The sequence below is a fragment of the Sphaeramia orbicularis genome, chromosome 6, assembly GCF_902148855.1.
Source record: "Sphaeramia orbicularis chromosome 6, fSphaOr1.1, whole genome shotgun sequence".
NCBI lineage: Eukaryota > Metazoa > Chordata > Actinopteri > Kurtiformes > Apogonidae > Sphaeramia > Sphaeramia orbicularis.
The window spans coordinates 16,190,288-16,215,692 of NC_043962.1; the positions used below are offsets into that span (position 1 = coordinate 16,190,288).

Consider the following 25,405-nt stretch of genomic DNA (forward strand, 5'->3'; position numbering starts at 1 on the left):
TATATTTTGTTGGTTGATTTTTGTTTTGATTTCACTGTCTACAGGTTTGAAAAAAAGATTTCAATCAAAAAATAAATAAATAAACAAATAAATTATTAATAATAATAATAATAGTAAATGAAATCTCGCAGTTTCTTGATCTGTTGACATAACTTGGCTTAAGGAGCCACTCCGTCAGCTGTGTTGAATGTTTAATTCGGCTGTATACCCACTGGCCTTTGCCACCTATTCCTCTCTCTCTTCACATAACCGCGGCCTGTGTTCACGGTTGCCTGGACACAGCACAGCCACAACCACAAGAGCTGGAGATTGTCAATAAAAAAGAAGAGCTGTACTTACAAGCCAAAGTTGGCCGGCTCCCAATGGCCAGTTTATAGTAGTGAAGTGCCTCTGAGAACTTGTTGCTCTCCTGTAGCAGCAAACCACTGGAACAGACAAAAGGAATGACATATGGGCAGTTTTAGACCCCAAAGCTGGAGCGAGGCAGCGTTTCAACTTCGTACTGACTGATGAAGAAGATATATATCATCGGAAACCACAGCCATGTGAGTACAGTGTAAGCGCTGGCTGTGGATGTTTTGTATTTCCCTCCAACTAAAACAGCATCATTAATAACCCTGTCAGACAGAAAGCACCCTGGGGAATATGAGACAAGATGGCACTTCCTCTGAGAGAGCAGCTTGGATCAATAGGATCAAAAAGAATGCTTGTATATTTGTTCGTGCTCTCTGCTCTAAGTCGCTCAGACCGCATGTGTGAACACAGCGACGGAAAATTAAGAACACAAGCACAGAAGATATACTGAAGTCTTACACAACGACAAAGGCATGCACAGACGAAACAAAAACAAAGGCAAATAAGGGGAAGAAAGAAATATTAGGAATACAGAGTGTCCCAAAAAAAACTGACATCATTTTATTACCTCCCCCAGGAGGTATTGTGATCACTTTGCTTTGTGTGTTTGTTTGTTTGATTGTTAGCAACTTTACGGGAAAACTATTCCAACCATCTTTACCAAATTGTACCCACAGATAGGCCTAGGCCCTGGGACGAAACCATTAAATTTTGGGCCAAGTAGGCCGAAGTTCAAGGTCACGGCGAGGTCAAAAAATCTACAATTTTCCTATTTCTCACCACTGAGCAATTTTTGAAAATTCATAAAAAATTCAAAGCGACTCTGATTAGCCTCCAATTTGATCCACCCGTAGCTTATAACAATATTTTGTATCTGGCACAAAATTGTCCACATCCACTGTGGAATGTGGACTCTGTGGACATTTACATTTAACATTGACAATCCCATTTACCACACATTTTTCATTACAACTCAACAAATATTGATTGGAATTGAATATAATTTGACATACACACGACTGGTACCAAGCTTCAACTTTTTCTGCTGTATGGAACAACCTTGAAACTGTTTAATTTAAAAAGAAATAGTCGATCCACACATGCACACCGTTCGGGGTGCTTGGCGGAGGTTTGCGTTCTCTAAACACTTGTTTATTTATTTGGATCCCTATTAGCTGATGCAGGACATCAGCTACTCTTCTGGGGGTCGTCCCATTCCAAACAGACAAAACAGTATCCATTTACAAGCATAAAAACACTGTGATCCACACTGATATTACCTGCTTAAGTACACTGAGCAATCAAATTAAATAACTTTAACAAGAATATAATAGGAAAGCATTCGGAGAGTGTAACCCTAACCCCCCCCCCCCCCCCCCCCCCCCCCCCACCCGATCACCACCAAAATTTAATCATTTGTTCCTTGTGCCAGTATCAACATTTCCTGAAAATGTCATCAAAATCCTTCAGTAACTTTTTGAGTTATCTTGCCAACAGACAAACAAAACAAACAAACAGACAAACAAACCCTGATGAAAACATAACCTCCTTGGCGGAGGTAATAAATACTATTAAGTAACATTTCTCCTGACCATGTAGTCACTCCATTATGGACGTTTCAAATGATGTAATTTTTTTTGGGACACCCTGTATATTCCAACAGAATAATAGAATAAAACACAAACTCACAGGTTATACAGCATGTCAGCCATGTTGCTACGATAATAGAGGGCATTTCTGTACGCCTGCTCAGCTTCCTCCATCTTGCCCTGGCTCTTCAGGACATTTCCGAGGTTGCCCCATGCTGACAGGTCACAAAAGAAAAGGTCAATCAAACGGGATGAAAAAAAGAAACGAGAAACATTTGTGGCAATGTAGTGGAATCATTATGTTTGAAAGACTCTTGAAGCTCATAAATTAAGAGGAGACATTTGCATGGAAAGTACTAATTTTCTTTTGTTATTCACACACACTCATTGGCAAAGGTTCAGTAGTTTTTAACCTGTAAAGGAAATGCTGCAGCTGGTGCACAAAGACATTACAAATAAAAGGAGATGACGCACTAGGGGGAGGCTTTGTGCCAAAACTACCGGTTATCCCCCCCCCCAAAAAAAAAGGAGACCACCACCGTGCTATTGCACAGCTAATGGCATTAGTGTTGAATGGCATTGCACATTAACTGACATGTGAAATGAGGTTGCTAAGAGATTTCATACTGTGCTGTAGAAAAATAAATGTGGAGGAGGTGAAAGAGGAAAAGATATGAAAGAGATGTAAAACGGAAAGCAGCTGGAGAGGGAAGAAAACGTCTTTACCTTATACTCCATCCCCTAGTGCTTTAGTTTTTTACATATTGCATAAATATAAGAATTACTGACTTTTTTTTTTTACCGAATGAAACATTTTACATAACCCTTGTTAGTGTATGCAGACCTGAATTCATATATAATGCCACAATTTCAACTCACTAGACTCACTACAGCATGCAGTCGGCCTTTCTGTGAGGTATTTACTCGACTGGTAGAACTCAAAACATCCAAGCAATCCCAAAGGAACCTCTTGCATAAATAAAGGCAACAAGAAAATCAACTCACACTGCCTTTTTTTTCATCTATAGGCATCTTTTGTTTCAAATAATTTAACAAGCTACACTAAAAAAACAAACAAAAAAAAAAAAGTAAAAAACGGTAATATTCTGGCAGCTGGGGTGCCAAAAAAAACTGTTAAATAACAGAAAATAACCATCTCATTAAAATACGGTAATTTTCTATAATTAAAATACAGTTTTTTGCCCTGACTTTACATGAGATTTTGCTTTTTTTTTTTTTTTTTTTTACTTTTTAATGTATAATAAAGAATATTTCCATGTATTAAAACAATCAAATTACCTATATATATATATATATATATATATATATATATATATATATATATATATATATATATATATATATATATATATATGAATGATTTTCAATGAGACTAAGTTGTACAATCCACTGATAAAAACTGTATTTGGACAGTTTATCAGTGCTTATACATGTTGTACATTCACAAAAATACATTTATTCAACATTTTTGTTGTGAAACCTCCTGTAATTACACAAGATATTTGTCAATTAACAAAAACGTCTTGTTAAACTTACAAAATACTTCTTTTACGGTTAATTGTCAGTAATTTTATCTCGTTTTATTACTTTTTTTTAAAAAAACAGTGTTAAACATTAAATTAACAGTTTAATCTCATAAATAGAAAAGAAATATTTGTGAAATTCTGATACATTTGCAAGTGTATTTTAACTGTAATTTCTGTGAAAAAAAAAAACTTCTTTTAAAAAATGGAAATGTTATGGTTATTCAGTTACGGTTTTTTCATGTTATTTAACACTGACATGTAAAATCAGTGTGTTTTTGTCATTTCATTGATATTTTCCTGTATCTTAAAAATACAGTTAAAATCTGTAAAATAAACGGTAAAAATTCTGTTCAATTACAAATTTTTTTTTTTTTTTACAGTGTACTTTAACATTAGCGGGTTTCTTGGGTGTACACGTTTCACAGTTCAAACAGTCTAATGAGCGGATCTGGAGGTTGGTTGCTATTCAATTCTCCACTGATAAAAACTGTATTTGGACAGTTTATCAGTGCTTATACATGTTATACATTCACAGAAATACATTTTGTCAACATTTTTGTTGTGAAACCTCCCGTAATTACACAAGATATTTGTCAATTAACAAACAAGTCTTGTTAAACTTACAGAACAAATACTTCTTTTAGGGTAAATTGTCAGTAATTTCATCTTGGTTTTTTTGTTTTTTTTTTTACAGTATTAAACTTTAAATTAACAGTTTAATCTCATAAATAGAAAATAAATATTTGTGAAATTATGATACATTTGCAAATATATTTTAACTGTAATTTCTCTGAAAAAACAACAAAAAAAATTTTTTTAAATGTAATTTTTTTGGTTATTCACAGTTACAGTTTTTCATGTTATTTAACAATGACATGTAAAATCAGCCTGTTTTTGTAATGTCATTGATATTTTCCTGTATCTTAAAAATACAGGAAAAATCTGTAAAATAAACGGTAAAAATTCTGTTAAATTACAGATTTTTTTTTACAGTCTACTTTAACATTAGCGGGTTTCTTGGGTGTACACGTTTCACAGTTCATACAGTCTAATGAGCGGATCTGGAGGTTGGTTGCTATTCAATTCTCCACTGATAAAAACTGTATTTTGACTTTTATCAGCGCTTATACATGTTATACATTCACAAAAATACATTTATTCAACATTTTTGTTGTGAAACCTCCTGTAATTACACAAGATATTTGACAATTAACAAACAAGTCTTGTTAAACTTACAGAACAAATACTTCTTTTAGGGTAAATTGTCGGTAATTTCATCTTGTTTTATTTATTTTATTTTTTTTTTACAGTATTAAACTTTAAATTAACAGTTTAATCTCATAAATAGAAAATAAATATTTGTGAAATTATGATACATTTGCAAATGTATTTTAACTGTAATTTCACTAAAAAAAAACAAAAAAAATATTTTAAAAAATGTAAATTTTTTTGGTTATTCACAGTTACAGTTTTTCATGTTATTTAACAATGACATGTAAAATCAGCCTGTTTTTGAAATGTCATTGACATTTTCCTGTATCTTAAAAATACAGGAAAAATCTGTAAAATAAACAGTAAAATTCTGTTAAATTACAGATTTTTTTTTACAGTGTACTTTAACATTAACGGGTTTCTTGGGTGTACACGTTTCACAGTTCAAACAGTCTAATGAGCGGGTCTGGAGGTTGGTTGCTATTCAATTCTCATATTAGCTCTAATGAATTTGAGGCAGGGACATTGCTACTGCTCTGTTCGGCTGATGGCCTGCCAAAACAAACAGCTGTCACGCCTCAACTCTGCTGCAGAATCTGAAAGGGAAATTAGCTAACACAATGTGTCCTGCTGTTGTCTTGCAAGTCCCTGCCCTGTTTTCCTCCTCAGCAGCTTTGGGAAGCACGCTTTTGGAGAAGGATCCGTGTCTTATGACCTTGAATTTACAGACTATTGAATATTTTATCTCCCGTTGAAGGTGCCAATCAGAGAGCGGTGCCACGTCTGCGATGCTCTTCCAAGTGAGAAAGGGCATTCGGTGTCAATGGAGAGATTCCCTTGCAGAGTATAAGTGGATGAGTGAACAAAAAAGAAACAACTTCTTATTCGAGCACTTTTAAAATGAAGTGCTCTTAAGAATAAACTGGGCCTGGACTAGTTCCATTCACACCGGTCTTTTTTTTTTTTTTTTTTTGTTTCTGAGGAGTTCAGCGAGGGAATGCTTCTCTATTCTGTGGCGAGGCTGAGTGATGAAGAGGAGACATTCTGAAGCAGCTTTACTTTGAATTATTCAGAGCAGCAGTAGACTGAAAAAGACAGAAGATATTATCAAACTGAATCTGTGTCTCACTGGTGTTGGTTTGAAAATGTGAAGGAAACTGCATTTTCCTCCGTGTGGATATGATGCATTTTAGAGGTAATGTAACTAGGGATGCACCGATACCACTCTTTTCCAGACCGAGAACGAGTACTTACATTTGAGTACTTTCCGATACTGAGTACTGATATGATTACTAAATAATCCCATTCCAGTTCTTAGTTCCTTTTGTAAATGTGCTTTATTGTCATTGTCATTAATCTGACTGGAACAAAGTGCTGCTACTGACATTTAATGTGTTGGAATGAGCGTTTATAAATTAATGCACCAGGGGGCGCCGCTCTGAATTAACCATACTGGACAAATACCACGAAGAAAAGTAAATTTTATTGAGAGGAAGAAGAAAGTCAGTAATAACAAACATGGAGACGACAGAGGTAACACTAATGTGATACTAATATTGAAGCTAGGGATGTTAACGATTACCAGTATAACGATAAACTGCGGTAAAATTGCAGACGGTTAGTATTACCGTTTAAATTCTAATTATCATGATAACTGTGTTTGATTACCGCACTTTTAGGGAAAAAAAAAACGCCTATGTAAAGATCTGCTTTTATGTCAAATATTTAAGTATAGTTTTAATGTAGAACAATTTTAATTTTCTACACCTAATATTTGGAACCAATATTCACTTTTAAAGTCTTTGAAAAGGTTCGTTAAGCATCCTCCTTGTACCTGCAGTACTTAACTATGAATGTCACACGGCCGTAAGTGGTGTCGGTGCATTTGTATCAGATTACTTTTACGAGTACGAGTACACACACTGAGTATCAGAGCCGATGCCAGATACTGGTATCGGATCGGTGCATCCCTAACTGTAACCATTGCGAATGCTAATAAAAATGCTAGTACGCGTCAGAGCCGAACCTTACCTTTAGCAGGATTGACGTAAATCCCAGACTTGTAGAGCATTTCCTCATTCTGCCAGTCCTTGTTCCTTAAAACGGTCTTAACACTAAACAGGAGAATCAGGGCTGTGCTGCCGTAAACCAGCATCGTCCTAAAGGATCTGTGTCGCAATCGGACGTAGAGGGACCTCATTCCCACGGCAACCAGCAGGCAAAAACCCATACTGGGAATGTACAGTACTCGCTCTGCTATAACGAACCCCACATAGAAAAACAAGTTTGTGGCCGGTAGGAAAGGGATAGCCAACAGGCCTAGAGAGAACACCACAACATTTTCACTAGTGGGTAACGGAGTCCTGCTCTCATAGTGCTTTTTGGTTCCATTTTGTGCACTGTTATTGTTCGTGTTTGTATGGGAATTGTTCATTTGTTCATGATTGTTACACTGGTAACTGTGTCCATTACTGTTCCCATTTTTGCCATTGGTATAATGATGCACTTTCCCGTTGGTATCCTTCCCCTTGCTTGACTGGTGCGTCTTCAGACTGAACCAAGCCAGCAACAGCAATCCCAAGTAGAATGCCAACGTATGTAAGTTCCTCCAGTCGGCAAGGCCCCGAATCAAAGGTAGGGCGTCCATCGACCAATCGAAGCTGAGAGTGTTTGGGCACAGGAAAAGCCAAAAGTTCATGGACGGCAGATAGAAAAAGGTTAGCATCCTGGTGAGCAACGATGGGGAGTCGGCGGCCGGGTTGTCCGAGTTGGAGAAGTTGGGGGGTTTGTTGCCCATCCAGTAGAATCGGCAAGCCAAAAGGAAGGCCCCCCAGGCTGCTAGGAAGAAGACATTCAACAGCAGGTGGACGTTCTTTCTCTGAAACACAAAGAAAACACAAAAAACGGGCTCAAACACATACCGCAAAAAGAATAAACAGGGTACAAATGCTGGTGAGAACATGCAATCGTATGATAAGACAGTGATTCCCAACCCTTATTTGGCTCGTGACCCCATTTTAACATCACAAATTTCTGCCGACCCCAGATATTCAAAACGGTGAATTTTTTTTTTTGCTAAAATTCATTTGTTTTTGATCATGTTACAGTTTGCCATACTATGTTACAAATAAACATTAATTTTAGACGACATTTAGTCTATATTAGGGATGTAACAATTACAGGTATAACGATAAACTGCGGTAAAATTGCAGATGGTTAGTATTACCGTTTAAATTCTAATCATCAAGATAACCGTGTTTGATTACCGCACTTTTTCGAAGAAAACATTTATGTAAAGATCTGCTTTTATGTCAAATATTTGAGTATAGTTTTAATTTCAGATTCAGAATCAAGTTTATTTGTCATTTCAGCATATAAAAATACACAGAAACAAAATATTGTACTCAGGTCCCCCGACTGTCAGCAGCATTTAGTAAAAATAGTATAAGTTACTGATAAAATAATAAAATACTGATAGAAAAAAGTAACAAGAATTATTACAATTTTAATTTTATATACCTAATTAACTTTTAAAGTCTTTGAAAAGGTTCGTTAAGCATCTTCGTGTTATTTATGCAATAAATTATATACATTTTTCAAATTGGATTATATATATATATATGTATATATATATATATATATATATATATATATATTTTTTTTTTTTTTTTTTTTTTTGTGTGTGTGTTTTCTAGTCTTTTATGTTTTTATAGTAGGTTAAAGTGAAAAAATAATAGGCAGATGAGATAGATGAAGTTGTGCTGAAAAAAAAAAAAGATACCAAATGTGGGTATAGAAGACATTTGTTTATATAGTATATACTGAAAAACGGACAAAATAGAGAAAGTGCATTGTGCCTATCATGTTATTTGGTTTTTTTGCTGTTGTTTTTTTTTCAAAATACAACTCGGTAAAATTATTTCAGTGTGTATAAGTACTTTTTGAACATTTTGAGCACAATTTCAACAATACCGCAATAATAATGATAACCGTAATAATTTTGGTCACAATAACCGTGATATGAAATTTTCATATCGTTACATCCCTAGTCTATATAATGTATATTATTATGGACGGAGGCAATAAATCCAGGTGTAGATTACAGCACAAAGTGAGAATTTTATTTTCTTTGGTCAGGATATGTACAGTCAGTCCAGCTTGGATTTCCAAGGCTGACAATTAATACTGAACAAACAAGAACTCAAACTATGAATTATGAAAGAGCTGCAGCATCTGAAACTGACCACAATGAACATTTGACAGATGAACAGAACCACAGTGCTTCAGTTTCAGCTTCAGTTTATCGTGTTTTTTATGGATTGGGATTGTCTCTCTTAACTCATCATATATTTTTTATTATTAGGTTTTTTTGTTTTTTTTTTATCAGTTACTAGAAATTTCAGGCGACCTCATTTGATTTCCAGACGACCCCACGTGGCATCCCGACCCCAAGGTTGGAAAACACGGTGATAAGATCTCTAGGCTTGGTGGCAGTTGTTACATTTATGACGCTTACACCATGTATGTTTTTTACCCACACTAACAATGGGACATTGTATAAAAGGTGCAGTACTATACATCTGACATTACATCACTTCATTTACTTCATGGCCACATTTGTACAGCTGTGTAACGGCATCTGGAACACAATGAATACCAGCGATTCAAGCAAGGACGTGTTGACCAAGGATACGCTTTAGACTTATGTTTTGGCTGCTGTGATCTTTGGAAAAAATTGTGAATAAAAACCATATCATCCTGGCATCATTTTTCTATTTAATTGTTGACCTGTTTTTTTTTTTTTGCCAACAACCAAGACAAATCGCAAAGTTAGTTTAATAAACCTCCTTCATTCACACTGATTCAATTCTTTGACTGACCTTACATCATAACTTTCCCCTCTAAACTCCATGGCTCTGGACATATCAAAACAAACATTATTTTATGAACTCCATTCATCTTATTACAGAGCTGATATTAAACACTTTTCTAAATACTCTAAGGAAATGCTTATAAAATATTTATAGCGTGGCTGGTTGTTTAATACTTTGCTGGCAGTGCAAAAACTGACCACATTTTTCCTTAAAAACCTTCAGGTGGACCGTTAGAATCGAATGACTTTTCTTATTAAAACTAACTTTAACCCTTTCATGCATGACATATGAGAACCTTCATCAATATTTTTTTCTTGAGTGATTTTATTCCTCTTTAAGCATCTGAAAAAAACAATGCAATTGAGGTTTTTTTAATGAACCTATTTTTCCATGGATTTACAAAAATGTCCCCTCAGATGGACATCATATGTTTAATTTTTGAAGCAAAGAACCATGTATTTAAAACCCATCATCAGAAAGTGATATACTGTGTGAAAACTCTGAAATAAAACATTTTTAATGCAGCTAATCTGATGTTTTCTCACATTTTAACGTACTCTAATACTAGTTATTACTCACTTCATGGAGATAATATGCAAAAAAACAACTTTTTGTTTGAGAAAACTGTTAATTACAGTCTAATAGGGATGTAACAATATGAAAATTTCATATCACAGTTATCATTATTATCGCGGTATTGTTGAAACTGTGCTCAAATGTTCAAAAAGTACTGATACACACTGAAATAATTTAACTAAGTTGTATTTTGAAAACAAACCAAAACAAAAAAACAAATAAAATAATAAGCACAATGTACTTTCTCTTAGCCAAAACATTCAAATATTAACCCTTAGTGGTCTGAGCCTATTTTGTCCGTTTTTCAGTACTTTTGATTTTGACTTTATATACTACATACAGAAATGTTTACTATACCCATGTTTGGCATCTTTTTTTCAGCACAACTTCATCTATATCATCTGTCTATTATTTTTTTCACTTTTCACTTTAAGGCCAGAAAACACACAAAAAAAATATAAAATACGATTTGAAAAAATGTATATAATTTATTGCATAAATAACACAAAGATGCTTAATGAACCTTTTCAAAGACTTTAAAGGTGAATGTTGGTTCCAAATATTAGGTATATAGAATCAAAATTGTAATAAATTAAAATTATACTCAAATATTTGACATAAAAGCAGATCTTCACATAGGCATTTTTTTCCCCTAAAAGTGCAGTAATCAAACATAGTTATCATGATAATTAGAATTTAAACGGTAATACTAACTGTCAGCAATTTTACCGCGGTTTATCGTTATACCAGTAATCATTACATCCCTACAGTCTAATAACAATTAGTAATTGATTTACTCTCAAACATGTTACTGCAGATCAGGTTTATCAAGAACAGAAAAGTTACTGTAATAGTATGAATTACAGTGTATGGGATGGTGCGTAAGTGTCCAATGTGTTGGCTGACATGGAACTGAAACACCAAAACCCATGAATATATAAGAGAACAGCTGGAGAACAACTGTCCACTGTAGTGACAACTATGCATGAAAGGGTTAAAGCTTTTTTTTATTATTATCATGAGCAGCTAAAGCACTTGTGTTCTGCAGCAATGACATACGGCCCTCTGAGAAAGATGGCTGAGTGTAGAAATGGAAAGTATTGCATTACCACTGAAGGCAACAAAATATAGATGATCAATACATGAAATATGTGGCAATGGTCGGCTCCATTCATCTCAGCTGTCTGAATCTAAATTGCTCCAGCACTTTATTCCTCTGATAGTCCTGCATGTTTCCTCAGCTGTGGTTGTTTGCATTATCTATAAATGAGCACAGTGCAACATATTCTAAGCACATACTACCTTCATGCCAGTGCTTGTGACCTCTCATCATCTGCACATTCTGAAGGACAAAAAACATGTCCCTTATGTGATTAAAAAATGCACAGAACTACTTCTCTTGTGCCGGACTATTGATTTCCTTTCGTGTCCATTGTCATTAACAGACTATATCCGTGAAGAAAGGAGTCAATTAGTCCTAGGGACATGAAACTGTGTGGGGAAAAAATTCTCATGTTGGCTAATGATCGCCGCTACTAAAAAGGGCTGCAGCCCAGCGCTCAAAGCAAATGATACTTGGAACTCATGAGACGAGGAAATAATGTGGAGACAGTCGGTTTTACACCTCAGTGTTCAGAGACTGGACGCAATCACATAAGAAATGTTTGGTGTGATTGTCAAAAAGGATTAGCGATGGTTACTGTCAAGGAGAGGAAGTTAAAAAAGAATACAAAGGAAGGGGAAGAATAAAAAAGATGAAATTTACTAATTCAATGTGTAATATCCTTAGGTGCAATTTGTGGATAGTATTTATTTTTAGATATTTATCACATGTCACTGTGCTACTGTCTTTTAATTAGTGATGTTCGATACCATGGATTTCCTTTCCTTTAAAAAACCTCGATGGACTAGTGCACAGGTGTCAAACATGCGGCCCGTGGGCCAAAACCGGCTCTCCAAAGGTTCCAATCTGGCCCGCGGCATGATTTTATGGAGCGAAAAAATTACACTGAAGATATAAACAGTCAAGGGTGTTGAACTGGTTTGAGTCCAATGGGATCTAAAGTCAAATAATAGTCTAATAACCCTTACAATAAAATGTGAACAACCTGAGAATTAACAATTTTTACAATATTCTGTCTGTTGACACATAATATTGTAGACATTCTTATTTTATTTACACATTCCAAACTTCAAGATTTCAACAATATTATGTTTGTGTAACATTGTGTGTGATGCACATGTACAAGTGATTAGTTGAAGCATAATATTGTTAAAACTTAGCTCATTTTTCTTAAGAAATTACATTTTTTCTGGTTATTCACATCTTTTTTGGTGAAAAGACATATTGTAAATGTAAATATTTTCATAATTTAATGTTTTTTTATTGCACGAAAATGAAGAGAAAAACTGGGAGTTGTCATTATTTATAGGTTTTTATGCTATTATTTTAATGGTTTGGTCCACTTGAGATCAAATTGGGCTGAATGTGAATGTGGCCCCTGAACTAAAATGAGTTTGACACCCCTGGACTAGTGCAAGTGAGGTATTTTGCAATGCAGGAGTTAACGCTTTTCAGGCTCTTATGAGAAACGTAACGTACAAATTTATCCGTCGATTGAACGATTCTCAGAATTCCATTCCAGTCCTAGTTCAGTGCGATACCAGTCATCCTTGTGGCGACACTGGTACAGTTGTCTTTTATAATATTGATGATGTTTTGTCTGTGTTCTTAACCTGTGTTCTTAAATGTATTTTATTCATTGCTTGCTTGTTTGTTGGTTTTTAAATGGACTGCCAAGTCTGGAAATAAAGATGATGATGATTTGTGATTGTGATTTATATACAAATATCAAGTGTGATAATAATACAAATATCAAGAATCATAACAATCTTAGACAGAAGAAAAGCACAATAATTCCATTTACATGCCCGAAAAGGGGTGGGAAGAAGTGCAACTTATTTAATCCCACCCCCTCTCCCTACAATATTATTAATAATATATGTCCCTCTTCCTTTTACATTACTCCTCTATATTTATATATCTATTCACACACACACTCATTCATTCATATACACATATATACATTTATACATATACACAACATACAAATACACATATAATCTTTTACCAATGCCTTTCTTAGTTGTGCTGGCAAATAAATAAACAAATGTTAACTAACTCAAGGAAGGAAATATATACATAAACAACAGTGAACATATAGTGACAGTTAATAACCCTCATCCCTATATCTTGTGAAAAACATGTTCTTATAAGTGTTTTTGAATTGTCTTATGTTTGAACATTCCTTGTGCTCCTTGTGACAGAGTTAATTCAGGCTGGTATTGGTGATACCGATCCGATACTTTGTACAAATACACGTAACATCTGGAAAATCTAAGACAAAACAACAAAAAAAAAATTGTGTATTTCAAATTGTAACACTGGTCTACAATTTTTTAGAAATGATTTGCTTCAGAGATTAAATGTGCTAAATGTTACGTATTTTAATAAGATTAATTGGAAAATAAACGACAAAAGTGCCGATTTGCTGAGGTTTTCAAGGTATATGATGAAGTGTTATTACACATAGATGTTGGTTTATGTACATTTATGTAATAGTTTTATAAATCTTCCACTAAATAGAACCTGTAAAGTGAATGTATTCTAATGTGCAGACAGTGTTTTGAAGTAGATCTTGTAGCTCTGAGACAAATATTCCTTTTGAGTCAAACCCATTCTCTCGTTAATTCTCGAATTTCACATTTTGACCCAAGGCTGTATCTTGGAAAGTTCAGCCAACCAGCATTTTTCACGTGATTTTTCTTTATCAGTGACTCTCATGTGGTAAAATTTCATTACTTTTATTCTGGAAGCATTTTCCTTGTAGACCAGTGTAACTTCTAGAATACAAGGCATGACAGTAATTATTGTTTAATTATTAAGAACTAGCTATTATACTATTACCCAAGCAGAAAAAGAAGTAGTTCCTGCCAATTGCGTATCATTTGGACAAGATCCCTATAGTTTATCTACTTTCCACTGTGTTCCTGATATACATGACCTCAAATGACTGAAGTATCAAAAGTACTCATATTTTGATTTGTGAAACGATTCTAGAGAGTAAAGAGCTGGTATCGGAGATATCAGTATTTCAGGATCGATCCGCATATCACTACTTTTAATTGTTTTTATACTGCTGTTACACTTTCTTTTTTATTTTTTTTCGAACATGCAAAGAAAAATAAGACAAAACAAAGCAAATCAAGACATAAACAAAATAACATTAAAATGGACAGAATCTATCTTCAAGCACATACAAGTCTGAATTTTGCATGGTCGAAAAGGAGTAGGAAGAAGTATAAACTTATTTAATCCCACCCCTCAGTGCTTTTACACCTTTATCATTAACTTAATACAACAATCAGCCTATACTATTTCCCTAATTTTAGCATCGAACCACAACAATCCACAATGCAGTAACTGAATTATCCACAACAGTCTGTTCATGTCAGTACAATCATACAAACAGACTCAACAAATCAAACATTCTCTTCAATAATTACAGCAGATTTATCAGTACGACATCATTCATAAACAAACAAGCCTCAGTGTCATTATTAAATACTGTACCTCTCAAGAATCAATTCTTTATATCTTTTTTTAAACTGAATTATGTTTGATATTTGTTTTGTCTCCACACACAATTTGTTCCACAGTTTTACTCCACAAATGGTGATACAGAAACTTTTTAATGTAGTGAGTACTTTATGAATCTTTAAATTTAATTTTCCCCGTAAATCATAGCCTCCCTCTCTTTCACAAAAAATTTCTTGAATATTGCCCGGTAGTAAATTATTCTTTGCTTTATATATTATTTGAATAGTTCTGAATTCCACAAGGTCAATGAGTTTTAAGGTTTTAGATTGTAAAAATAAAACTTTTTTTACTGCATCTATCTCTGACTTCTACTTGGATTATATATTTTAATCTTTTATACTTTCACTCTGAGAGACCTCTGCACAATAATTCCTATGTACCTGAATATGTACAAATGGGAAATAAAACTATTTTTATCTTTAAATTCCAAATGGAAGGTAATTTCCTTAATACACACATTCAGAGCAACTGAGCAATGAGCAGTAAAATATTAGTTTACGATATAGCGGCTTCAAAGTGTTGTAGCTCGTAAAGGTCGGCTCTGTCAAAACCTTCAGCGGAGACCTGACAATACCCATAGAGCTTCGGTATGCGAAAAGACATGTTACTACTGAAGATGTTATTCTGTCACATGGCAACTAAAGGTCATCACTTCAGTCTCTATCAACACTTCTCATTAATGTGAAAAAAAGATGTCATGGTCAGCTCTCCTCGGGAATCCAGAAGAAAAGGTGGATAAAGAATAGTAGATTGTAAATGATGTGAATGTTGTAAAAATAAAACTAAATGAAGAATATAGGGTAAGTGGGCTGTACGCAGGGGTTTTATAGATGAACCACTTCAGCCACACTGAAGACTACGACATAAAAACAAAGACCACAGCTAGGCAACGGAATACAAAACAACGAAGCCTAGGCCAAACTATCACAATTACCTCAATGTTATATAAAGTGAAAAAGGAAAAGTATTAACATCTGTTGGTACACAGTTCCACAGGTCCTGACAACAGGAACCGAAGTGGGCCTTTACCCTGTGGAACGCCAATGTGAGTGACTGAGCCTACGTGAAATACCAAAAGAAAGCATGTAATTTATCTTTATGAAGACGTGCTAAAATATTCCAGTAAAAATAGAAACAAACACTCAACAGGAGGCCAAACAAAGGTTAATACCACGCCAATGAATCATTTTAATTAGCTCTTGGTGACACACAGGAATGAAGCATCTCTGTTCCTGCCGAATGTGGGATTACCAGCTGAGATATGCATGAAAAGAAAAATAAACACATTTATTAAGACATGATGAGTTCTGCGCGACTGCAAACATTTTAGCTAACAAATTAACATTGATTAAGAAACACAGAAAAACTTGTAATTATGACACTATTTATGTTCAGTTCGTTAGCACTACGTTCACACTGCAGGTAAAAAAAATTCCAAAACCAACTTTTTTTGCCCATATGTGACTCCGATTATCGGATTTTTTTCTGAAAGTCTGAACACCATAAATCCGATGTTTTCAAATCAGACCCAGGCCACTTTCATAAGCGGTCCTAGCACATTCAGCTTTGTACTCAGCTTTTAAAGGAAACTTACAAGATTTTGAAGTTGTACTAACTTAATATACTTCTTTTTTTAAGTTAAAGGCAGAAATGTCTGTTCAAAATCAATATTATTAAGTTAAGACTGTTTTCCTTGTTTTTCATTTAGACCAACTTAATAAAATAACAACAACAACAACAACAATAATAATAATAACTAGAAGCACTCGGAGAGCGCAGACCTCCGCCAAGGCTGATCAATGCCCCCCCCCGTGGGCCCCCCCACGCCAAGGAGGTTATGTTTTTGCCAGGGTTTGTCTGTTTGTCTGTCCGTTTGTGTGCAATATAACTCAAAAAGTTATGGACAAATTTTGATGAAATTTTTAGGGTTTGTTGGAAATGGGCCCCCCCGTGGGCCCCCCCACCCCCGATCACCACCAAAATTTAATCATTTCTTCCTTATCCCATTTCCAACAAACCCTGAAAATTTCATCAAAATCTGTCCATAACTTTTTGAGTTATGTTGCACACTAACAGACAGACAAACAGAAAGACAGACAAACAAACAAACAAACAAACAAACCCTGGCAAAAACATAACCTCCTTGGCGGAGGTAATAATAATAATAATAATGATAATAATAATAATAATAATAATAATAATAATAATAATAATAATAATGGATTAGATTTTACATAGCGCTTTTCTAGACACCCAAAGCACTTTATATTATTGACCCATTATTCATTCACTCTAACATTCTCCCTCTGGTGGTGGTAAACTACATCTGTATCCACAGCTGCCCTGGGACAGGCTGACAGAAGCGTGGCTGCCAATTTGCGCCTACGGCCCCTCCGACCACCACCAAACATTCATACACCAGTGTGAGTGGCACTGGAGGCAGGAAGGGTGAAGTGTCTTCACAAGGACACAACGGACTGACTAGGACAGAGTGGGATTCGAACCGCCAACCCTTCGGTTATTGGATGACCCGCTCTACCACCTGAGCCACAGCTGCCCCAAATAAATAAAATAAAATAACTTCTCAACTGATTTAAATGTGTACATGTAACAAACTTAATTTTTTAAGCAGAAAAAGCTCTTGATTTTAAGCTTAACTTACTAACCTCATGAATCATTTTTTAGGTGCCCACAGTCTAAACCAATAAGAAAACACAAAACAAAATGGTGCTAAATACTAAAGAATGAAAGTAATAACCATGAAAATCAAAAAATATATTCTAAATATTAAAGGTGCAGGAGACTTTCATGACCAATTTTTCATCAAATCTGTAAAACCTCAGTCATAGCCTAAGTATCATGAATCTGTAAGTCTTTCTGTAATTACTCACCTGAATCTCTTGCATGACGGTGAACAATTTTGAAGTGCCATCCACCATAAACAAGCCGTGTGTTTACAAACTGACCCGGGATGTCACTCGGGCATCTTCGGAATTTTGTCGCAACGTGCATTGTGGGAAACGGAAGTTCATGGAGTCATCTAACAGTGGCAGCAGCAGCGGCAGCGTGACCATATGGTATATAATAATAATAATAATAATAATAATAATAATAATAATAATAATGGATTAGATTTTATATAGCGCTTTTCTAGACACCCAAAGCGCTTTACATTATTGATCCATTATTCATTCGCTCTCACATTCTCCCTCTGGTGGTGGCAAACTACATCTGTATCCACAGTTGCCCTGGGGCAGACTGACAGAAGCGTGGCTGCCAATTTGCGCCTACGGCCCCTCCGACCACCACCACACATTCATACACATTCATACACCAGTGTGAGTGGCACTGGAGGCAAGGAGGGTGAAGTGTCTTGCCCAAGGACACAACAGTCTGACTAGGATGGAGTGGGATTTGAACCGCCAACCCTTCGGTTACACTGGTCTACAAGGAAAATGCTTCCAGAATAAAAGTAATGAAATTTTACCACATGAGAGTCACTGATAAAGAAAAATCACGTGAAAAATGCTGGTTGGCTGAACTTTCCAAGATACAGCCTTGGGTCAAAATGTGAAATTCGAGAATTAACGAGAGAATGGGTTTGACTCAAAAGGAATATTTGTCTCAGAGCTACAAGATCTACTTCAAAACACTGTCTGCACATTAGAATACATTCACTTTACAGGTTCTATTTAGTGGAAGATTTATAAAACTATTATATAAATGTACATAAACCAATATATATGTGTAATAACACTTCATCATATACCTTGAAAACCTCAGCAAATCGGCACTTTTGTCGTTTATTTTCCAATTAATCTTATTAAAATACGTAACATTTAGCACATTTAATCTCTGAAGCAAATCATTTCTAAAAAATTGTAGACCAGTGTTATTGGACAACCCACTCTACCATCTGAGCCATGGCCGCCCCTATGGATGAAACAAACTTGCGGAAATGGCTGGAGGAATATGCATCGAAGGAAGGGAGTTCCTATCATTTCCGATTGTGTCTGTTCCAGCTGCCGCTGTAAGGTGGTTGCGCGAGCCTTCACTTCCCACAATACACATGGTGACAAAATTCCGAAGATGCCTGAGTGAGCTTGTTTGAAAACACATGGACTGTTTATGGTGGATGGCACTAAGAAATTGTTCAACACAATGCAAGAGATTCAGGTGAGTAATCACAGAAAGACTTATGGATTAGTGATTCTTAGGCTACGACTGAGGTTTTAGAGATTTGACGAAAAATTGGTCACGAAAGTCTCCCGCACCTTTAAACAAACAAAAAATAAACAATTAGCAAAAAATACTAAATTAGTAAACGAAAAAGTAAATTAACTTTGAACAAAAAACTAAACAGACAAATAGCTCCTACACCAGGGATCTGTAAAACATTCCACTCCCATAGAGAAAATCACTTGTGCAGAGAAACAGAGGCTCCACGGCCACTTTTCAATTGAAGCAGGTGAGCAGAAACTCTACAAAGAGATGAAGTGGGATGAGGGTGAGAAGCCCAGGAGCTGTACTTTGTGCAGACATTACCAGAGAGGTTCACTCAGAGGTGTTAATACATCTCTTTTTGCTGCTACAGGGCTGATCCAGCTTGGATTTACAAAAGCTCATCTACAGGCCCTCAAACTGCCTCTACAGTCCAACCAAAGGCTTACCAGACACCTCCTCAAACAGAGCCTGTGCTGTTGGAGAGACTGTAAAAGAAAAGCTTAGTCTACTTTTTGAGGGAACAGACCATGTACAATTGAGTGTTATATGGACGAGGCACGGTGCCAGATTCCCAACCGGACAACACCCACATCTACTGTACACTAATTTCTGTTGTTTATGGTCGATCTTAGTAAGCTTTTATTCCTGCTGCGATGGGAACTCTACCCAGAGCGCATAAGTCATTTTTGCCTTTTTGTTGACAACGACTTGGCTCAGCTCCAGCGCATACTCATACCTGGCACGGTGACAAACAGATATGTCAACCTGACTCTTCCCAGACGCAGCACACTCAAGACACCACCAGCTATAACCACATCCACATGTCGGCAACCAGGACACGTACATTGGGATTTCCCTTTTCTTTTCAGGGTGAAGTTTACATGCAACATTGAGAACAATAAACAATTCTTTGATTGCACTTCAGCACAAATTTTCAACCCCAGCTCCCTCCCACCCCTCTCTTGGCTGACTTTGCTAGCTGTGTTGACGTCCTCAGGAAAATAAATGCTAAGGCTAAAAGGCTTCTAGACATTGCAAACAGGAAGTGCTCAAGAGACGTTCTAGAGCAGGGGTCTCAAATATGCGGCCCGGGGGACAAATGTGTCCCGTCAAAGGTTCCAATCCAGCCTGTGGGATGAATTTGGAAAGTGCAAAAATTCCACAGTCAAGGGTGTCGAACTCATTTTAGTTCAGGTTCCACATACAGACCAATATAATCTAAAGTAAAATAATAACATAAAAACCTACAAGAAATAATGACTCCATATTTTCTTCTTGGTTTGATGTGAAAAAAATATTACATTATGTCTATAAATAATGACAACTTCAAATTTTTGTCTTTGTTTTAGTGCAAAAAATAACATTAAATTATGAAAATATTTACATGTACAAACTATCCTGTAACAATAAAATGTGAATAACCTGAACAAATATGAACAACCTGAAATGTCTAAAGAAAATTAAGCACAATTTGAACTATTTTCTGCCTGTTCCTCAGTGTTTCGTGTCTTTGTAGATCTGATCCATAATGCACATGTACAAATGATAAAGTTGAGGCAGAATAACATTAAAATTGCACTTATTATTCTTAAGAAAATTTCAGTTTTTTTCATGTTATTCAAACTTTTTTGTTTGAATAGTTTAGAAAATTAAGTATTTTCATAATTTAATAGGATTTTTTGCACTAAAACAAAGGTATAGGTGATTCTGTTATTATTTTACTGGTCTGGCCCACTGGAGATCAAATCGGGCTGAATGTGGCCCCTGAAAGAAAATGAGTTTGAGACCCCTGTTCTATATACATTAACCCTTAGGGGCTGAGCCTATTTTGGCCATTTTTAAGTACTTTTGATTTTGCCTTTATATACTACTAGTATAAAGAAATGTTTACTATACCCATGTTTGGTATCTTTTTTTTTTTCAGCACAACTTCATCTATCTCATCTGCCTAATATTTTTTCACTTTAACCTACTCTATCAACACAAAACGACAAAACAAAAAAAAAAACACAAAAAAATATACAATCCAATTTGAAAAAAATTATATAATTTTTTGCATAAATAACACAAAGATGCTTTACAAACCTTTTCAAAGACTTTGAAAGTGAATATTGGTTCCAAATATTAGGTATATAAAATCAAAATTGTAATAAATTAAAACTATACTCAAATATTTGACATAAAAGCAGATCTTTACATAGGCGTTTTCTCCGGTTTGCACTTATTTTTCTTAAGAAATTTCAGTTTTTTCAGCTTATTCACATCTTTTTTTGTTTGAATAGTTTATAAAAGTAAGTATTTTCATAATTTAATGGAGGTTTTTGCACTAAAACAAAGACAAAAATTTGGAGTTGTCATTATTTATGAGTTATTACTATGTTATTATTTTACTGGTCCAGCCCACTTGAAATCAAAGCGGGCTAAATGTGGCCCCTGAAATAAAATGAGTTTGAGACCCCTGTTCTATATACATTAACCCTTAGGGGTCTGAGCCTTTTTTGGCCATTTTTAAGTACTTTTGATTTTGCCCTTATATACTACTACTACAAAGAAATGTTTACTATACCCATGTTTGGTATCTTTTTTTTCAGCATTTCATCTATCCCATCTGCCTATTTTTTTTTTTTTTTTAATTTCACTTTAACCTACTCTATCAACACAAAACGACAAAAAAAAAAAAACACACAAAAAATATAAAATCCAATTTGAAAAAAATTATATAATTTTTTGCATAAATAACACAAAGATGCTTAACAAACCTTTTCAAAGACTTTAAAAGTGAATACTGGTTCCAAATATTAGGTTTAGAAAATGAAAATTGTAACAAATTCAAACTATACTCAAATATTTGACATAAAAGCAGATCTTTACATAGGCGTTTTCTCTGTTTTGCACTTATTTTTCTTAAGAAATTTCAGTTTTTTCAGGTTATTCACACCTTTTTTATTTGAATAGTTTATAAAAGTAAGTATTTTCATAATTTAACAGGTTTTGTTTGCACTAAAACAAAGACAAAAATTTGGAGTTGTCATTATTTATGAGTTATTACTATGCTATTATTTTACTGGTCCAGCCTACTTCAGAATGTGGCCCCTGAAAGAAAAACGAGTTTGAGACCCCTGTTCTAGAGGGTAGACAGCGCTACATAAACCCTGTGACTCTTACCTCTTGAGTAAACAAACATGTGCATCCTTCCTAATATGCCTGCGGTTAAAACGTCGACCATTCAAAAGCATAAGTTCAATTACCAGCCGGGCAGCAGCTCCCAGGGTGCTATAGCTCTATTATGACGGGAAACCAAGGCATTCCAACTTTGTGTCTTTTGTCGATAATCCAGTTAAGTTTTGAAATAAGTGGTTTAGCACAACACCGTAGGAGGCATTTTTTCTTCTTTTTTTCCCTCTTCTTTTGTGTTGGAGGAGCAATCAGTTCAGAATTGAAACAATTTAGCCTTTATGAGGCAGGCGTGTGAATAAAATATCCTTGGAGATGAAATGCAAAACAGGCCAATTACAGAATCTCTATTTGCGCCTGGGAGTGCCTTTTTCCCCCTACACTTTGATTGAATTGAATTGAGTGAGAAAAAAAAAAAAAAAAAACTCAATCTCAAAAGTGTCCGTTATAGGGCGCAGTGAAAGAAATAAAGAGGTAAGTGCTACCAAAGAAATGTAATTAATTAGTTTGAAGAATTCGCACTATTGTCAGGGTACACATACTGTAGGCTTTTCTGCATAATTGGCTGATGCACAACTTATCGTTTTGAAAAGAGCCTTTTCAGGACGATCCATCACACTATACAACTAACTAGCTCATCAAACTGTAATACCGGGACTGGCTCACACTCCGGCAAGCAGCTTAGAGAAAATCCTGTGAGAGAAAAAAAGTGACATGTGTGACCTATCCCCTTCGCTTCATCATTACTGAGATCAATTGTCTGCAGACGGCCTTTCATCAGGATCCTGCTTCACGTTGATAGACTTGTAATGGAAGTGAAAATGAGCTCAGGGAACCAATCAGAGAATAACCACCTTCCTTCAAAGCCACCAAACAAGACACACAGTCACGCAGAGCTCAAACTCGGCAAAAAAAAAACAAAACACCCACATCCCAACAGAAATCCTTCTACTGGTTTGATGGATGGTTACACTCTTGGCTTGTGTCCTTGCTCTTTTTGACTGTGGATCAACTCATCAGGCTTGTGGTTGATGAACCACAAATTCACCATTTATCTTTTTTCCTTATCACCTCCAGCTGTTGTGGTTCTCTCCCATCAGGTAGTTAAGAGCCTTTGGGTGTAAAAAAAAACTCATTGCAGTAAAAGACAAGATACAAGACCACAGATCTCACTTCCTAACAATGTTGTATGATTATATAAGAACAGCTGGCTACTTTATTTTATATTCTAGTAATCTTTTTAAGGTCGACTACACTAGAAAAAATCAAAGTCTTACCAAGTGTATTTCTCTCATTTCTAGTCAAGATAATTTTCACTTGTTCCGTTGGTAGATTTTTCTGCTTGAATTAAACGGAACACAAGCCCCTTTTCCACCATAAGAACTTTTATTATTAACCCAGGATTTTGAAAAACTTTGGCACGTTTCTACCAAAATTCCCTGAGGAAAAAATATTCCCTCAGTTCCAAAAATTTCTTGAAAATAGGTGAAATGTGTAAAAGGGGTTACAGAGTCCAGCACAAACTTCACAAGGATATCTTACAAACTTGAATATTACAAGTTGAACTTTTAATAGCAATAGCAGTTATAAAACATACACTTGCAAAAATCCAAATTTTACCAAGTGTATTTTTCTCATTTCTTGTCAAAATATCACATCACACTTAAAATAAGACATAATCACCTAAAAAGTAACTTTACAGTGAGATATAAGAACTTATTTTTAGATAAGAGATCTTGAAAATCTTATTTCAAGAAATCTTAGCAAGATAATTTTCACTTGTTCACTTGAATTAAACGGGAAAAAAAAAAATCTTAAAATAAGCAAAAAAATCTGTCAGTGGAACAAGTGAAAACTAGAAGCACTCGGAGAGCGCAGACCTCCGCCAAGGCTGATCAGTGGCCCCCCCCATGGGCCCCCCCACCCCCGATCACCACCAAAATTGAATCATTTCTTCCTTATCCCATTTCCAACAAACCCTGAAAATTTCATCAAAATCTGTCCATAACTTTTTGAGTTATGTTGCACACTAACAGACAGACAAACAAACCCTGGCAAAAACATAACCTCCTTGGCGGAGGTAATTATCTTGCTAAGATTTGCTCCTGCTGTTGTGGTTCTCTTCCATCAGGTAGTTAAGAGCCTTTGGGTGTAAAAAAAAACTCATTGCAGTAAAAGACAAGATACAAGACCAAAGATCTCACTTCCTAACAATGCTGTACGATTATATAAGAACAGCTGGCTACTTTATTTTATATTCTAGTAATCTTATTAAGGTCGACTACACTGGAAAAAATCAAAATCTTACCAAGTGTATTTTTCTCATTTCTAGTCAAGATCATTTTCATTTGTTCCATTGGTAGATTTTTTTTTGCTTGAATTAAAGGGAAAAAAAAAATAAATCTTGAAATAAGCAAAAGAATCTGTCAGTGGAACAATGCTAGCTATATTTAACCTAGGCTAACATCAATAGCTCCCAGTGCAACACAAGCCCCTTTTATCACTGCAAGAACTTTTATCATTAACCCAGGATTTTGAAAAACTTTGGCACGTTTCTACCAAAATTCCCTGAGGAAAAAATATTCCCTCAGTTCCAAACATTTCTCGAAAATAGATGAAATGTGTAAAAGGGGTTACAGAATCCAGCACAAACTTCACAAGGATATCTGACAAATTGACAATCAGAAGTGGAACTTTTAATAGCAATAGCAGTTATAAACATACACTAGAAAAAATCAAAATTTTACCAAGTGTATTTTTCTCATTTGTAGTTAAAATATCACATCACACTTAAAATAAGACATAATCACCTAAAAAGTAACTTTACAGTGAGATATAAGAACTTATTTTTAGATAAGAGATCTTGAAAATCTTATTTCAAATAATCTTAGCAAGATAATTTTCACTTGTTCACTTGAATTAAACGGGAAAAAAAAAAATCTTAAAATAAGCAAAAAAATCTGTCAGTGGAACAAGTGAAAACTAGAAGCACTCGGAGAGCGCAGACCTCCACCAAGGCTGATCAGTGGCCCTCCCGTGGGCCCCCCCACCCCCGATCGCCACCAAAATTTAATCATTGCTTCCTTATCCCATTTCCAACAAACCCTGAAAATTTCATCAAAATCTGTCCATAACTTTTTGAGTTATGTTGCACACTACAACACAAGCCCCTTTTATCACTACAAGAACTTTTAT

The 25,405-nt window shown here is 35.2% G+C and overlaps 1 protein-coding gene across 1 annotated transcript in view; it reads right to left on the reverse strand.

Moving 5' to 3' along the window:
- Positions 1-25,405, reverse strand: part of tmtc2b (transmembrane O-mannosyltransferase targeting cadherins 2b) — a 288,126-nt gene that overhangs the window by 87,681 nt on the left and 175,040 nt on the right. The window contains exons 3-5 of the mRNA XM_030136547.1: positions 6,734-7,580; positions 2,044-2,158; positions 340-425 (exon numbers count right to left, since the gene is read on the reverse strand). Of these exons, the coding sequence (XP_029992407.1) occupies positions 340-425; positions 2,044-2,158; positions 6,734-7,580 (1,048 nt within the window). The remainder of the gene's footprint in view (positions 1-339; positions 426-2,043; positions 2,159-6,733; positions 7,581-25,405) is intronic.